Source organism: Triturus cristatus, chromosome 7, assembly GCF_964204655.1.
Source record: "Triturus cristatus chromosome 7, aTriCri1.1, whole genome shotgun sequence".
Lineage (NCBI taxonomy): Eukaryota > Metazoa > Chordata > Amphibia > Caudata > Salamandridae > Triturus > Triturus cristatus.
This window is the reverse complement of record NC_140590.1, coordinates 663,351,448-663,368,387: the sequence shown is the minus strand read 5'-3', so window position 1 is coordinate 663,368,387 and position 16,940 is coordinate 663,351,448. Positions and strand designations below refer to the sequence as shown.

At 43.7% G+C, this 16,940-nt stretch overlaps 1 protein-coding gene across 5 annotated transcripts in view; it reads left to right on the top strand.

Moving 5' to 3' along the window:
• Positions 1 to 16,940, top strand: part of LOC146810317 (ATP-binding cassette sub-family A member 10-like) — a 1,555,322-nt gene that overhangs the window by 1,447,895 nt on the left and 90,487 nt on the right. For all 5 annotated transcript variants that reach the window (XM_085617313.1, XM_085617310.1, XM_085617311.1 and 2 more), the window contains one exon: positions 9,099 to 9,190. In XM_085617313.1, coding sequence (XP_085473439.1) covers positions 9,099 to 9,190 — 92 coding nt within the window. The remainder of the gene's footprint in view (positions 1 to 9,098; positions 9,191 to 16,940) is intronic.

Below are 16,940 nucleotides of genomic sequence, written 5' to 3'. Positions count from 1 at the left end.
AATACCGCCATATGTGGTCACTTTAAAAGCCAATGTCAGATTGCCACGTATTCCCTAGTACAAGATCTCCAATGAAGGTCAGAAAGCATTGTTAGCAATTGTCAGTGATTTGATTAAAAAGGGTGTAATTGAAGAGACAAGAGGCAACGTTTGCAATAGTCCTGTTTTACCTGTCTTAAAACGAACGGACCCTTCACAGCCACCTGTTTACAGATTTATGATTGATCTTAGAGAGGTTAATAAGATTGTTGTGCCACAGTTTCCAGTTGTCCCTGATATAACTGCCTTGTTAACCATGATTCCAGCCTCCGCTGCATGGTTCTCAGTGATCGATCTGAAGAATGCCTTCTTTAGCATCCCAATTGCAGAGGAGAGCAGAGACATTTTTGGCTTTAGTTTAGGAGGTCGAAGCTTCCGCTTTAAACGCGCTCCCCAGGGCTACTGTGAAAGTCCATCAATATACAGTCAGGCTTTAAAAGCGCAGCTTGATGCACTGGTTTTACCCAGTGGCGCTATCCTTATTCAGTATGTTGACGATTTACTAATCGCCGCGGATACTGAAAAGATTTGCAAAAACGCTACCTTGTCATTGTTGCGTCATTTGTCTGCCTTCCATCACAAAGTGTCTCTCTCAAAGCTGCAATTTTGCCGACAAGAAGTGACCTATTTAGGTCATCTCTTATCGAAGGAGGGAAGGAAACTGACCCCAGAAAGAATTCAAGCCATTGCACAGTTGAGTGTGCCAAGAACACAGAGAGAAGTGCGTGCTTTCTTGGGCATTACTTCATACTGTAGGCATTGGATTCCTAATTTTTCCTTGTTGGCAAAACCTTTGTTAGCATTAACATGCAAAGACACACCGAATCCTATTCCATGGTCTGAAGAGTGTCAAAAAAGTTTTTGGGAATTGCGTAATGCATTGTGTTCAGCTCCTGTGTTGGGTACCCCTGACTACAGCAAGCTTTTTACATTGTATGTTCATGAGAAAGATGGTTGCGCATTATCAGTGTTAACACAGCCTTTTGGCGACAGACCGCGTCCATGCGCGTATTTTTCATCAACCTTGGACCCCGTAGCGAGGGCATTGCCAAGTTGTCTGAGAGCCACAGCCGCCGCAGCTATGTCTATTCGACAGTCTGCTGGCCTAGTAATGGATAATACATTGATTGTTATGGTTCCACATGCTGTGGACACATTGTTAAACAGGACCAAGACACAACACTTAACTAGTGCGCGATTATCTGGTTATGAGCTGACACTGTTAGCAAATCATATACACATAAAGAGATGCAACACATTGAATCCAGCTACACTATTACCAATCCCAGCAGACCTAGATGAGATTGAGCAACATGATTGTCTGTTCAGAACAGAAGAAGAGACGAAAGGCAGAGTAGATCTTAAAGATACTCCCCTGACTGAGTGTGATGGTACTTTATGGGTGGATGGTTCGTGTTTTAAGCTTCCGAATGGTGATACGACTGCTGCATATGCTATCACGACTTTGCACACGATTGTGGAAACTGCACGTGTGCCACAAAATTCGGCTCAAGCAGCAGAATTGATTGCCCTTACGAGAGCATGCGTGTTGTCTGAAGGAATGAAAGTGAACATATATACGGATAGCCAGTACACCTTTGGCGTGGCTCATAGTTTTGGGCGATTGTGGAAGGAACGTGGGTTCCTGACTTCGCATGGAGCTAAGATTCAGAATGGCAAGTTGGTGAATGATCTCCTTGAGTCGCTGACCCTACCATCACAAGTTGCAATTATGAAATGCAGTGCGCACAAGAAAATCACTGATGATGTTGGTTGTGGTAATGCGTTTGCTGATGAAGTCGCGAAAGAAACAGCAAAAGATGTAAAGACTCGAATGTATGTTGCAGGCCCTGCCAGATGGGTTGGTGATGTTGGAATGTGTGAAAACACAATAGAGAGTGTAAAGTCCCTTCAAGCTGAAGCCACAGAGAAAGAGTTGAGCAAGTGGAGAGAAAGTATGGGTAAGTTGGATGAGAATGGTTGTTGGATTGATTTGTCAGAACATAGGCGATGGTTGTTACCTGATGCATATGTGCTTCCAGTGGTTACTATGGCACATGGAATGGCACATATCAGTACGAAAGGAATTTGTAAGTTGTTGGCTCCAGTATGGCAGAATGCTGGAATTCCTAAGTGTGCAGAGAATGTGGTCAAGAATTGTATGGTATGCTTGAAGTACAACCCTGGTAGGGGAACCCCAACTCCAGCTGGTCATTTTGCGCCTCCATCATATCCATTTGAAGTTTTGCAGTTAGATTTTATCCACATGGAAAGATGCACCAACCTGAAATATGTATTGGTGGTTGTCTGTGCTTTTTCAAAATGGATAGAGGCCTATCCCCTAAAGGACAACACTGCTCTATCCACAGCCAAAGCCCTTGTGAAGGAATTTTTCCCTAGGTTTGGAATGCCAAGAATGGTGTGGAGTGATAATGGGAGTGAGTTTGTGGGTCAAGTGATGAAGAATGTGTGTGAGGGAGTAGGGATAAAGCAGAAATTCCATGCTGCAAATCACCCCCAATCAGCTGGATTAGTAGAGCGCTACAATGGCGCTCTAAAACTCAAACTGGCCAAAATCCAAGCGACCTCAGGTCTTCAATGGCCTGACGCTCTGCCTCTAGCACTCCTGTCCACCAGAATGACCGTGCATTCACGAGTGGGACTTAGTCCCTACGAGGTCGTTTTTGGCTGCCCGGCTAAAGTATGGGGTGTGCCAACACCGGCGAAATTCAGTGAAATCGAACATCCGGTACTGCTTGATTACTTGTATGAATTGACGGCTAAATTACGGTGCAAGATACTCTTCCCCTGGCCTCTGAGGCTCCAGGACACCCTATCGACCCTGGCAAGTGGGTCTTGGTAAAAAAAATTTCAGCGCAAGAGCAACGATGAGCCTCGTTGGATCGGCCCTCATCTCGTACTCCTATCTACAAGATCAGCTGTTCGAGTAAAGGGGAAGAAGAACTGGATCCACGGCGCCCACGTGAAATGGATCCCTTTGCCTCTGCCGTATGACCAGTGGGTCCAGGAGGGTATCGCAGACTCTGAAACAGACACTGTACCTCGTTTTGTGCCGTTCAGTGATGCACGCATAAAAGGCACAACTTCAGCACAGGAGAGTGACGATATTTTGCAAGAAGCTGTGCCACCGTCAATTCGATTGGACACTACAGAGCCTGAACTCTTGTTTCAAGATCAAACAGTACCTGGCCGTTTTCATTATAATCTAAGACCAAGGCCTATGGACAAATAAATATTCTTTTTCCTTACCTTTTTTATTTTTTGATAACCAGAGCTCTTCCATCTGAAGGACTTTCTTGATTTTTGTTTTTCGAACCACCATCCGGGTTCAGCCGCAGGGTCGTGGTGCCAAGACTTTGGGGTACAGGCCGAAGACGTTAGGTCGACGGTTCTGGTTGGTCTAGGGCGTTCCCTGGACTGTCAGGCGTACTCCTTAGCAGAAGATACTCACCCGCCGCGAGCGGCACGATTAGAGGATGGAGTTTTTTAAGATGGAGAGACTCACTGAGGAAATGAACTTTAAAGCAAGAATGTGTAAAATAATGAAGAGCAAACGTTTTGTATTTTTATGCCTGTTTGTATTATGTAGTATGGTAGTGTTTACTGTAGGATTTGTATTCTTCTCCTCTCAAGCAAAATGTTGTTAAAAAAAATTAATAACTTATAAAAATGTTAACAGATATATTAAAATACAAAAGCAATACTTACACAATATATAACACACACATTTAAATTCAATACCAACGTACATAACACTAACTACAAAAATGATATTTTTAACATCGATATTTTAGAAAACGATTTTTCTTACCTTCAACTCGATATTCTTGTCAACGATATTCAGACTGTCGATATTCTGGCATGACGATATTTCAACATCGATATTCTGGTGGGTCGATAATTTAAACTCGATATTTTGTCTGTTTACCCTACTTAACATTGCTCAGCCCTAAATCATGACTTTTGCAGTGAGGTTTGTGCAATATATCTGTACATATTCTCAATGATCCCACTGCCCTGGAGCTCGCAATCTAGTCTTGATAGGTATCAGAAGTGGAGAATGGACCAAAAAGAATTATAGCTATTGTGTTACCATGGCAGCAGTCGTAGGTGACTAGAAATCATGTCCTTTCGAAAAAATAGTCCTCATGTACATTTCTCATGCCCATGATTTTATTACCAGTGTGTGAGATTTATTCAAGCATTCCATCCATAATTTTGTATTGTCTTTGTGTGATGCTCAAAGTTCAACAGGTATGTCCAGACATAGGTACCATTGGATTCAAACTACAGTTCGCAGATGAGGCCCTAAATGTTGTAACCAGTCAGGAGTTGCTTGTGGTACCATTTAGATTGGACCGGGCCTGGCAGATCGGGATGGACTGTTCTTATTGGGGCAGGACCAAAAATGACTGGCACTGGCTGGTTTCTGTCTAAATTTGAATACTGGGAAGAAAACGATGGACTGCAAAGTGGCCCTGAGTAATGAAGTGGCTGAGATTAATACAATCATTCATCTCTTTGATTTTTTTGTTTTTATACATGGGTTTCAATCCTTAAGTTTTTGACACAACAATATCCAAAGAACTAAAACTTGACATGAGCTGTATACTCCCTGATACATAGGACTTGAGTTAAATTTATCATGCTTTACTACAGGTAGAATAGATACTAGTATTTTCACATACAATACTATCGCGGTCGAATTGGGACCAAATATAGGCTCAGCACCCAAAAGAAAAGCATTGAGGGGGATTATTTTGGGAGAACCTTATGGTTTCTATTGCTTGTATTGGCAGTAACATTGGTCAGGACTGAAAATTCCATTATTCCACTGAAAGTCACTCACTGTTCTCCTGACGCTCATCTTGAGGTCCATGAATAGCCATTATCCCATGCTCCTCTTCCTATCTCTCTGAGTCCCCTCCTGTCTAGGACATAATCGATATATATCCTGATGTAGGCAACAAATGGTGATCCAAAATGTTATATACAAAGTTGAAAATTGTTGAAAAAGTTTCTGTAAAGGAGAGGAGACTGCTGTATGAAATGCATATTGATTGGTGTTTTAGTATCCCCTCAGTGCTTATTCAGTAGACAGGTGTGAAGTTTTAAAATATTTTCATAGATATTCCATGTACTAAATGATATTTGATTGAAAAAGATGATGAAAATGTAAATAGCTGATGAATGTTTTAAATTAGTATGGATTGTATTTGTATATAGAGCAATAAGGATGAGATGATATCAGTGACTCTCTTCCTTTTAATAATAGAGGGGATGATAGATATTTATATTGCTGAAATTGTGGGGATGAAATCAGTGGAGAATTAATGATGAGAGCATTATCAATTTTGAAATGAGATTTGAAGAAGAGCGACTAGATACTCTCTACATGCAAAGACATACTTCATTTTAATTAAAAAAGGCCCAGACTTTTCCCATTGGCAAAAAGATAGAAAAGGCAAACTCTGCTAATGGCCTCTGGAATGCATTGTGAGTACTCTGTGGAAGACACAGCATGGACAAAAAGCTGGAAGTAGGCCCCATTGGCTCTATAGTGGAAGAGACTTGGTTTGACCTTTTTCTGCTTTCTTCTACCATCCTACTCTTCCTGTCGCTTTACTTCACTCTTGCAAGTTCATTTTCTCTGTCCTGTCTCCCTTTGTCAGTGCTTTCCTACGACTCTGTCCCTCTTGTTTTCTGCCTTTCTCTCTCTTGCATAGGTCACAATCTCATGATAAAAATAAGCATTGGTGTCCAAAATGGAGTGCTTGTGCCAACCACTACCAACAATCTGCACAAATTAAGCACTGTTGTTGATGTTGTGATAACGGGGTGATGATCTGTTCAGTGAGGACAAATGAACTGAGCTACAGACATTGGTACAACAGAGTAAAAAGGCAAAGCGTTGCTGAAAGAGGCAGAAAAAGAAAGGTAAGGTGTATACAAATTGAGTTGTTACATAGTGCATTCCATTGAGTTTTCTGCCATTTTGCAGCACTGTACCTAACAGGTGTTTTTAATACCATGATCCATTTTCCTCAGAAAGAGGAGTATTTGTATTGGTACTGTCTAGAATGAAGCCTGTAGGTTATATCTGTGGCCACTGGAATTATGCGATTGTGTGGCTGTTGTGTTTTTTGCAGATAGATTTGCTGTATTTGCCACATAATCCATCATCTGCTACATAATCCACAGATTGTTTCTAGCTCACACGGTTCAAACGGTACCTAAAACGCAGCGACACGCGGTTCTCCCAGTAGAAGGCCCTTTCCAGTGCTTGACTGCTCACCTTTCTGTTTCTTATTTCCATATGTGAGTGTTAAATTGGTACTAATGTGGTGCAACCAATCCCCAGACACTGTTAACAAGTGTAAAAGTGACAAAGTAATGAAGTAATACTATCATAAAATGTGCCGCATTACACCCCATAATTGTCCCTTTCTTACTATATAATTTACTCTACCCTGCCATATATTTTGGCCCCCCCACTGCCACATAATTCCATCAATACACCCCAGCAGGCAGCACATTAATGACTGTGCTGTCTTAACGATTAAACTACAGGTGTAAATACTTTCAGTTTTACTGGTTTTGTTTTCAAGGAAGGAGTACATTAATAAACATTTGATATCACTTTCTGTGGTGCCCTTCTTTGACTATGATAATTTAATTGCACTCCGGAGGCACTAAGGCCCAAGAAACCTGCTGCCAAGGGCATCTGCTGACAAAGTCTATAAATTATGTGGAAAATCTGCAAGAGATAAGTAGGGCAAGGGGTTGCTTTCTGGTTCCATTCTGGGTTCAAGATGGGTGGTTGGTAGAGCAGCAAGGATGCCCTGCTTGGCCACCACAAATGGCAGTGTGGCCATTCCGTTTATTGCCCCATTATGTGTTGCTGTCTAGGAAATACACAAAGCACAGCTGTCGCCCACCCAGAAAGTGATCGGAGACCGACAGCAGGAACCAAATAGCTAAAGTAAGAAGATGCCAACTTTTGGGGCATTTTCAGAATTACAATTTAAAATCTGACTTCACCATAAGTTGTGATTTTGAATTGGGATTCCAGAGACACCAAACACAAAAACCTGGCCTGGCAGTTCGGGCTGGAATGTTCCCATTGGGCGCAGGGTCAAGACTGATTTGCATATGGCTGGGTTCAAACTGAAATGTCATGGGGAGCAAAAAAACGATGGACTTAGGCCCAGATCTCTGTACTGGGGTGAATATATGACATTGTTCTGCATTCTGTCCATCAATTGCTCTTTTTGCATTTGTCACCCTGAGTGGGACAGTGATGCCCAGACGTGTTTCCCGTGCTCTCCATGCCACTGGAGTCAAGCTATCCTGTCTGATGAGGGCTGAAACCCCGAAACCGGTCCTAGGATGCTTGTTTTCAGTCTAGGGAGGTCTTGGCCTGGCAGTTCGGGCTGAACTGTTCCTATTGGGCGCAGGGTCTAGACTGATTTGCATATGGCTGAGTTCAAACTGGAATTCATGGGGAGCAAGTAAACAATGGATTTCGGCCCAGATCTCTGTACTAGGGTGAATGTATGACATTATTCTGCATTCTGCCCATCAATTGTTCTTTTTGCATTTGTCACCCCGAGTGGGACGGGTATGCCCAGACGTGGGTCCCGTGCTTTCCATGCCACTTGAGTCAAGCTAACCTGGCTGATGAGGGGTGAAACCCCAAAACAAGTCCTAGGATGCTTGTTTCCAGTCCAGGAAGGACCTGGCCTGGCAGTTTGGGCTGGACTATCCCTATTGAGCGCAGGGACAAGACTGATTTGCATATGGCTGGGTTCAAACTGGAATGGCACGGGTAGCAATATGCCCAGAAGTGGGTGCTGTGCTCTCCATGCCACTGGAATCAAGCTATCCTAGCTGATGAGGGGTGAAGTTATTTTTGAACTTTTTTAAAGTGGCATTTATAGAATTACAATTTAAAATCTGACTTCACAATAAATTGTGATTTTAAATTCTCATTCCAGAGACACCAAACTTGAAAAACGTATCTCTTCCAGATTGTGAATTACATTTATAAAATGTAATAAGGCAATCCCAATGTGGGAGAGATAGGCCTTGGTGTAGTGAAAAATAATTTTGTGCATTTTCCACTACAGGGCCATGTCAGACTTAAAAGTACATGCCCTTCCTTTTAAATAGGTTGTCCAGAGCCTACCTTAGGCGTGACATATGTATAAGAAGGAAAGGTTTGGACTTGGCAAAGGGTTATTTTTCCAGGTCGACATGGCAGTGTAAAACTCTACATACAGGCTCTGCAATGGCAGGCCTGATTCATGGTTAAGGGCTACTTTAGTGGATGGCACAATCCATGCTGCCAGCCCACAAGTAGCATTTAATTTTCTGGCTCTTGGCACATGTAGTGTACTGTACTAGGGACTTATAAGTAAATAAGATATTCCAATTGGGGATAAGCCAATATTACCATGTTTAAGGGAGCAAGCACAAGCACTGGTTAGCAGTGGTAAAGTGCACAGAGTCCTAAAGCCTGCGGAATAGAGGCCAGAAAAGTGGAAGAGGTATGTAAAACGTTGGGGGAAGACGACCCTAAGTCTGTCAGATCTAACATAAATAATTTGCCATATCACCTCATAAAACACTAGATTTCATTTCTGAGATGTACTACCAGTCACTAAGAGAAGTGTGCACTGAATTAAACAATTGAATTTCTGAATTTGAGTTTAAGGCTAATTCCAACACTGGATAGATGCCTGCTACATTCAGAATTATAATCCCAGTCAGTCTCACACACCTCGATAGCCATGCATGCAGAGGAAACAGATGACGGTCGCCCATGCAGAATACTGACCGCAGCCGTGTACTTGTGGTACACATTGTCCATTTATGGTTGTCACATAGTCTGCCTGAGCAGGCGCATATGTGGTCTAAATTCCTTTCCTCAAAGATCGTAAAAATGCGTTTTATACAGATGCCTGATATAGGAAGCAATTTGTGATGCCAAATGCAGGACCGCCGTAACGTGGATGGTATTTTCTGATTGGTTTCAGGGGAGATATTGGGACTATTAGGTCCCAACGGAGCTGGGAAATCGACGACTATTCGTATGCTAACAGGAGACACGAAACCAACTGCTGGGCAGGTAAAACATCATATTTAATTAATTACTTTCCATAATGGTTTTATCTATAGGGATTATATAGTGCCAACGCAACCATTAGTAAATGTAGGCCTTGATTCCTTTAATAAATGTTCGATATAAATTTTAAATACGGCTGAGGCAATGTTTACAGTGTTCAGAAAATTAAATTAAACTGTTAATAAATAATTTATTATATTATATTATATTATATTATATTATATGATGCTTTGTTACTATTCACTAACAGTTTTATTTAATTTTATGAACACTGTAAGCATTGCCTCACCCGTATTTAAAATTTCTCTCAAACATTTACTAAAGAAATCAAGGCCTAAATTTACTAAGGGTTGCGTTGGCACTCACATCGGATTGTACAATTGTGTGCTGTGCCCACTGGCTTTTTTAATGGCAAATAAAGCAAGACAATGCTTTGAGTCACTTTGCGCCATACAAGCGTCTGCACTTATTGTTAGTGAATAACCTCCCTAATTTTGTTCTATTTAATCGTTTGAGAAGTTGTATCAGCAGGAAATTTGCAAACACCTTCATTATATGTAGCCTAGTAGTTTTCTAAAAGGCCTGTAGCCCTCTTTTACTCTGAAATGTTTATAAACTTGGTTCTTGCCTCCTGGCCAATGGAATCAACACAGTAAACGAGATGTAAGTATCACTGCATGCAGGTGCAGACAAAATTGTTGATAATTAATAGTTTTCAAAATTGTTTGAGTCTAAGCCATAGCGGGGAGAACATAAAATAGAGCTGGAATTAGTGTCCACAGACAAACCAAGTATGGCTATCATGGCCAGTCTGCCTCCTGGGTTCCAACAACCTAAAAAATACGTAGACACAAGACCTGTCTTCTCCCTTTCATCACTAGTCCTGGAGCTTCCTTCAGCATCCCAGAGATGCTCATTCTTTCACTAAAAACCCCATAGAAAACAACAGCTGCCTGCCCGGCCGGACCTCCCTACCCACACAGAGGGAAGGATGACCCATTTCATTTCATGAAGCTTTATTCGGTACATTCAAAGAAACAATGACCATAAAAGCACACAAGCAAAATGCAGTACAAAAAGAAACACATAAAAGATTAAAAAATCATGCTTTTCCTAAACTGAATAGACTTACATAAAAACGTGGCAATAAAAAAACATTTGTCCGGAGAATTCAATTCATAAATCAATTTCATAGCATCCTCCACATTGACAATAGCATATTTTTAAAAAATTGGTTTTAGATAAACAATCCTCATGTTCAAGAAAAGAGTGCAGATTAGCATAAAGTGCAGGGTGCTCTGTTTCGAGTGACCGTCACATGGGCACGGTCCAACTGGCTGTTTCTTTAGTTGTGGAAAAGCCACCAACCCGTGGGCCATCCCAAGTCTGAGTCTAGTCAGAACAAACCTATGAGCTGGTTTAGTTACCAGGCTCAAATACAGTTGGAAGCCATCATTATACATATATTTATTGTACAGAATAACTGAGGTGAGGCGTCCACTTAAAACTGCACGTTTTTGGGCTCGATACGTCATGAAAGTATTTTTCATATCTAACTTTGAAAGATTGGCAGCAGTACCAGGATCTGCCGCTATATCGAGTCCAAATATAGTATCAAAGCTATCCACAATATAATTGAGCCATGGTATATTAAAAAAATAGTCCAGTTTAAGGCAGTCCTCAATGACAGACTGATTAAAAACTCTCTCCTCCTTAGTCCAGATTGCACGTCATACCATTAGTGGCCCTAACAAAATCAGGTCACTTAAGTGGGCAACCCCAACTTCTCTATGGATTAAATCAGTGGAGGCCGAGGTGGGGGCACAAAGCTGTTTTTTGACAAAACAGTTTTCTTCCCTTTGCAAGGAGTCAACATTAGTATGGCCCCACAACCCAGCCCCATATAATGCGATGGAAACACTTCTGGCATTATATATTTGGATCATGTCACTGATTCTTCTGTCGCCGATCTTAGTGGCAAATTTAAAAATACCATAGGCACTTTTCTTCATTTTGGACCTAACATTCATTAAATCATGGGACCAACAGCCGTCATGAGAAAAGATAACACCCAGATAACAGAATTTGTCCACATCCTGAACTTTCACCCCCTCGATAAAAAAGGCATGATTTTTTTTACCTCTGGTACCACAGACCATAGTGTGAGTTTTACTCTTATTAATGACTAGCCTCCGTTTACTGATAAAGTCTGAGAACTGGTCCATTAGTCGCTGCAGATCTATCGGGGTCCTGGACAGGAGCACAGCGTCGTCCGCATAAAGCAGAACTGGGACACCTGATCCACCAATCTGGCGAGCATCTGCTTTAACTGTTTTCAGGACCGAGTCGACCGCATCAATAAATAGAGTAAACAGAAAAGGGGCTAAGACACAGCCCTGTCTTATCCCACGTTTTACGTCAAAATTTGGGGTACACTCCCCTCCTGCCCCGAAACGCACACATGTTTGCATTCTATCATATAATCTTGCTAAGAAAAAAAATGATAGCCTCTGGTGCGTCAAGTTCCAACAGGACTGGCCATAAGATGGAATGGTCCACTAGGTCAAATGCACTGCTTAGATCGGCAAAGCAAAGAAATAATGTGCCTGGCTTGGCCCTGGTATACTTTCCGATAATTAAGTCTAAGTTCAGGCATTGATCTAGTGTTCCACGTCCCTTTCTAAACCCATATTGCGAGCTTGCCAGGATCTCATTTGCTTCAGCCCACTCTTCCAGCCTAAATAACAATACTCTGCTCATAATTTTTACTGAGGAGTCAAGCAGACTGATCGGACGATAATTACTAGCTACCGCCTTGTCCCCTTTCTTATAAATAGGGACAATGATCGAATCTCCCCACGTAGGTGGGATCAGGGTTGTTACGGCAGCATTCAGTGCCAGGGTGAGTATGGGTCCCCACATCGGTGGTACTGTCTTATACACATCGATGGGTACTCCATCTGGACCCTGCGCCTTCCCCCCCTTACTAGACTTAATACTGTTCTCAACTTCTGACAGAGTAATGTCTAGAGGGACTATGGGCCAAATTCTTGGTTCGACATCAATAGGGCCTGTTCCTTGAAATATGGCCATAAAATGAGAAATCCAGGCCTCACTACCAACGTTAGCTACAAGGTGTGGTACTTTATCGTCCCTGAGAAAAGGAGAATTAACCGTGGACCAGAACAGGCAGTTATCTGAGGTTTCAGCCGCCTGTGATAGGTTATCCCACGCTTCTTGTTGTAAATCCTTCTTCCTCCTACACAATGCCAATTTATGTTCAGATCTTAAGTAGGCAACCAAGGTTTTATCCCTAGGCTTAACTCCTAGGGCCTGTCAATTGGGTTAAGATAGAGGTACATGTATGATCGAACCAACCCTTTCCCTGATGGGACTTGGCAATCCTACTAGTGGTGAAGACACCCTCAATAGTTTTATTAAGTATAATAAAGTTATTCATAACAGTAGATGTACTATCCATATTCAGAATGCCTTCAATTTCAACCAAGGATTTGGATACGATCATGCCCATGACAACTGCCGATTTTTCCCCCTTCCATCTTAACCGTGTTCCATTTCGCCTATGCGACTCAATGTTACACCGGCTTTTGGTCACCTGTTGTCTGCTACACTTCCATATCTCAGTTACCATTACGATACGATTATGATCACTAAGTGTATGATCCTGTATTACTGATGTCTGAAAGTTGGGCACAATAAATGATGACACCATAACATGATCAATGAGGGAATTAAAGTTCCTTCCCGTATAAGTGGGAATAGGTTGGCCATCTGCATCCTTACCAGGTTGCAGTAACTCTAAATCATAAGTTGCCATGAGATTGTTAATTGCGTCACCATATGCATTATGGGGAAAATGTGAAATATAATTATCACTCTTGTCTAGCACTCCACAAGCCCTAGAAAGTGACAAAGGACAAATGGTAAGATTAAAATCACCTAACCAGATGAAGTTAAAAGAACATTTTGCTTCGATAACAAGCTTCATGAGTGCCCTTTCTAGTTTCTCAATAACTAGATGTCGGGTGTTATTAAAAATGTTATTATAAAAATTTATTAATACCACCTCGTGACCGTCCTTTTCTCTAACCCACAGAATTTGTGAGTGTGTTCCTACAGTTATATGTTTAACAACTGTAAGTGATAAATCCACGGACAACAGAAAAAGCAAACCACCCTTTGTCCTACCATGTCTCGATTCTATGGCTTCCAAGCTGTAACAGGCAAAGCCATCAACACTAGGTTTACTAGTACACCACGTTTCCTGCAAACAGAGGATATCGTACGTCCCAACCAGGTCCATCCAACCCTGATTGTTTTCCTTTGAAGCCCATCCTGCTATATTCCAACTCACCATGGTTGTCCCCTTCTTAATACAACTTTCAGAGATACAGGTCTGGTTATCGTATACCATATCTACAATCCGATCCGGCCTGTCTTCGACTGGACCTGCGTCGGAATACCCGGCCCAGAGTTCAGTCGAATTGGCTGCATCCCTCTCAACATCAGGCACAAGCTTCGGCCAGATGCTGGTTAGATCATTCGTAGCCCCGTTAGTAGCAGGCATGGTATCAATGTTACCCCGTTGTGGTATCATATTAAACATGGCCCCATGTGCGTTCGCATTAAACCCACCAACCTTTGGCTGTCAAACATTCAGGTCCAAAGAGCTAAAAGCTTGAAATCTATTATATGTTGGAACCTCAAAGGTTGGAGAAGGAATGGGGAAAAGGGGTCTACCTCTGTTGATAGCTTGAGATACTTTATTCAAGTGATTATAAAAGTAACCCAGTAGGTGTACATGCACCTTGTCTTCATCAGGGATTAGGGAGGCAGCTCTAAGTAAAACAGTAGCAACATGTTGTGGATGTCTAAAATTCACAATAACACAATCTCCCCTATAGGTTTTCCTTGAGTTGCCAATCCAATTTACTCTTCTGGTACTTAGTATTTGATCAGAGTAATTCAGAGGAAACGCACATTGTCTGTGTAACCAAGAAATAGTTTTGTTTTTTAGAGAATCATCATTTTCATGATATGGCGTAGACAGACTGGGGACTAAAGGTGGAACATTAGTGAGAACCACCACATAGGGTGCACAGTCAGGGGGGAGATTTATATAACTACCCTTTAAAACTGGCACCTCCTTTTTACTGGCGTGTGTCGTTGTGGCCTTCCTACTATTGTCGGCTGATATATGGACTGCTGTTACCTTTTTCCTCTGAATCACCGACAACGGGGCTGCCGCTACCTTTTTATGCTGATCTGCCAGGGGGGTAGATGTAACTGCCTTGCCCACTATGCCTTCTTGGTACCCTAACCCAACATTACTAGCTGGTACAACTCTTTCATTTGGCCTAGGACATACAGTATTACCAGAATGAGCAGACAAAAGATTACCCAACCTAGAGACCTCAGCTGTCATTAAGTCTAATTTGTCCACCAGAGGTTTTACAAGTGTTACAAACTTGGCCTCAATAATACTGACCAGAATATCAAGTTGCTCAGAGTTCAAGTTGGCGGCACAGGCCTCTGTTAGAGTCCCCATATTACGGACAATGTTCTTAAATGTAGGAACAGCTTTTTTCTTGATATTAGGCCCCCGTACTTGAGCTGCACTTTCCTGCATGCCCTAACTTCTCTCTTTGCCTTAATAGACCGCTCTGGGGTATTAATCGAAACAACCGGTGATAGTTCAACAAACTGTTCTGGGGTCTCAATAATTACCTCCGGCGACTCCATAGTAGGGACCGGTGCACCCACCAACACGGCCCCAGGAACACTGGCAGCACCAGGAACCAATGCACCATCAACCACAGGGGGAGAAGGAAGCGGTGCAGGTAAAGGTGAACTCCCGCACCCCAAGGATTTCCTCCGCTCATTGTTTATTTGACTTACCACTTTAACGAGGTAGTTATCCAGTGTAGCCAGCTGTTTCGCCATTGTAAAACCAGTTGCAGGGAGACCGGCAATTCCACTTCCAAGCAGTAATATCGTAACACATACAACAATTATGTCACCTAGCAAGGCACCCCGCTTCCTGTCCTCTAGTCGGAAGCAACCAAGGGGGGTGGCTCGGCCCGGCCTCCTCTAGCCCCTGACGGCCACAGACGGCCCGCCCTCTGCCCGGGCTCAGCCCGGCGCTGCCCGCGCGCGTCCCACGACGTGGGAGGCGTACCGAGTTCTTAAGGCGCCTCCAGGCGCGTTGATGGCGTCAATACTGTGCGCCGGCCCCGGGACTGCTGGGCAATGTAGTACAGCCGTTCCCCTCACGGCGCTCCGGTGTAATGCAAATGAACTGCCGTTCCCCTCACGGCGTGCATTGAGTACGGGCCCCCAGGAGCACTCGGCGCTCCGAGTTCTTAAGGCGCCTCCAGGCGCGTTGATGGCGTCAATACTGTGCGCCGGCCCCGGGACTGCTGGGCAATGTAGTACAGCCGTTCCCCTCACGGCGCTCCGGTGTAATGCAAATTAACTGCCGTTCCCCTCACGGCGTGCGTTGAGTACGGGCCCCCAGGAGCACTCGGCGCTCCGAGTTCTTAAGGCGCCTCCAGGCGCGTTGATGGCGTCAATACTGTGCGCCGGCCCCGGGACTGCTGGGCAATGTAGTACAGCCGTTCCCCTCACGGCGCTCCGGTGTAATGCAAATGTACTGCCGTTCCCCTCACGGCGTGCATTGAGTACGGGCCCCCAGGAGCACTCGGCGCTCCGAGTTCTTAAGGCGCCTCCAGGCGCGTTGATGGCGTCAATACTGTGCGCCGGCCCCGGGACTGCTGGGCAATGTAGTACAGCCGTTCCCCTCACGGCGCTCCGGTGTAATGCAAATTAACTGCCGTTCCCCTCACGGCGTGCGTTGAGTACGGGCCCCCAGGAGCACTCGGCGCTCCGAGTTCTTAAGGCGCCTCCAGGCGCGTTGATGGCGTCAATACTGTGCGCCGGCCCCGGGACTGCTAGGCAATGTAGTACAGCCGTTCCCCTCACGGCGCTCCGGTGTAATGCAAATGTACTGCCGTTCCTTTCACGGCGTGCGTTGAGTACGGGCCCCCCTTTCAACCGCCCCCACCCCCATTCACACCCAGTTACCCTGCAATTTGTCCATTCCCCCTTCACATTGACCAAGTTGTCCCTCTCCATCCACACTTCTGCCCACATAGGTATTATACCAAGTCAGGGACACAAAGTCCTGCAATGAGTCCACGCCCACACTGGTGTTCCACAATCCTCCAGGACAACTCAGCACTGCAGGCATCTCACCTGCTGCTGCGGCGGTGCTCCAGCCTTGGCTCTCAGTGTGTCCTGCTGTTGATCTACAACATTTCTGTGACTACATTACAAAAGGAAACTAGGCAGAGGGCAGAAGGCAGAAGGTTAGGAAAGAGTTCCCCACACATGAGCCTGGATGAAAGATCAACTAAACACACCAGATCCATAACTGAGTGTTCACATAATGGCAGTGAATTCCAGACCGTAGGGGATAAGGAGCCTTGCTCACTCTCCATATTCTACAAGTGCTATATTCTGATTTCTAAATTGAGTGTAAGAGCCCTGGTTATAATCATCATCCATGCCTTTTATTGGTTTCCTATCCATAAAGTATTGATTTCTTGCCTCTCTACCTCCACCTCTTGCTTCATCAAACTAAATGGATTTCCATAAAATTATAATGTTGATACTGTTGCTGTATCTCTAGGGACAATGGCAGTACTAGGCAAAAAGGTGCAAGGGTCACCCC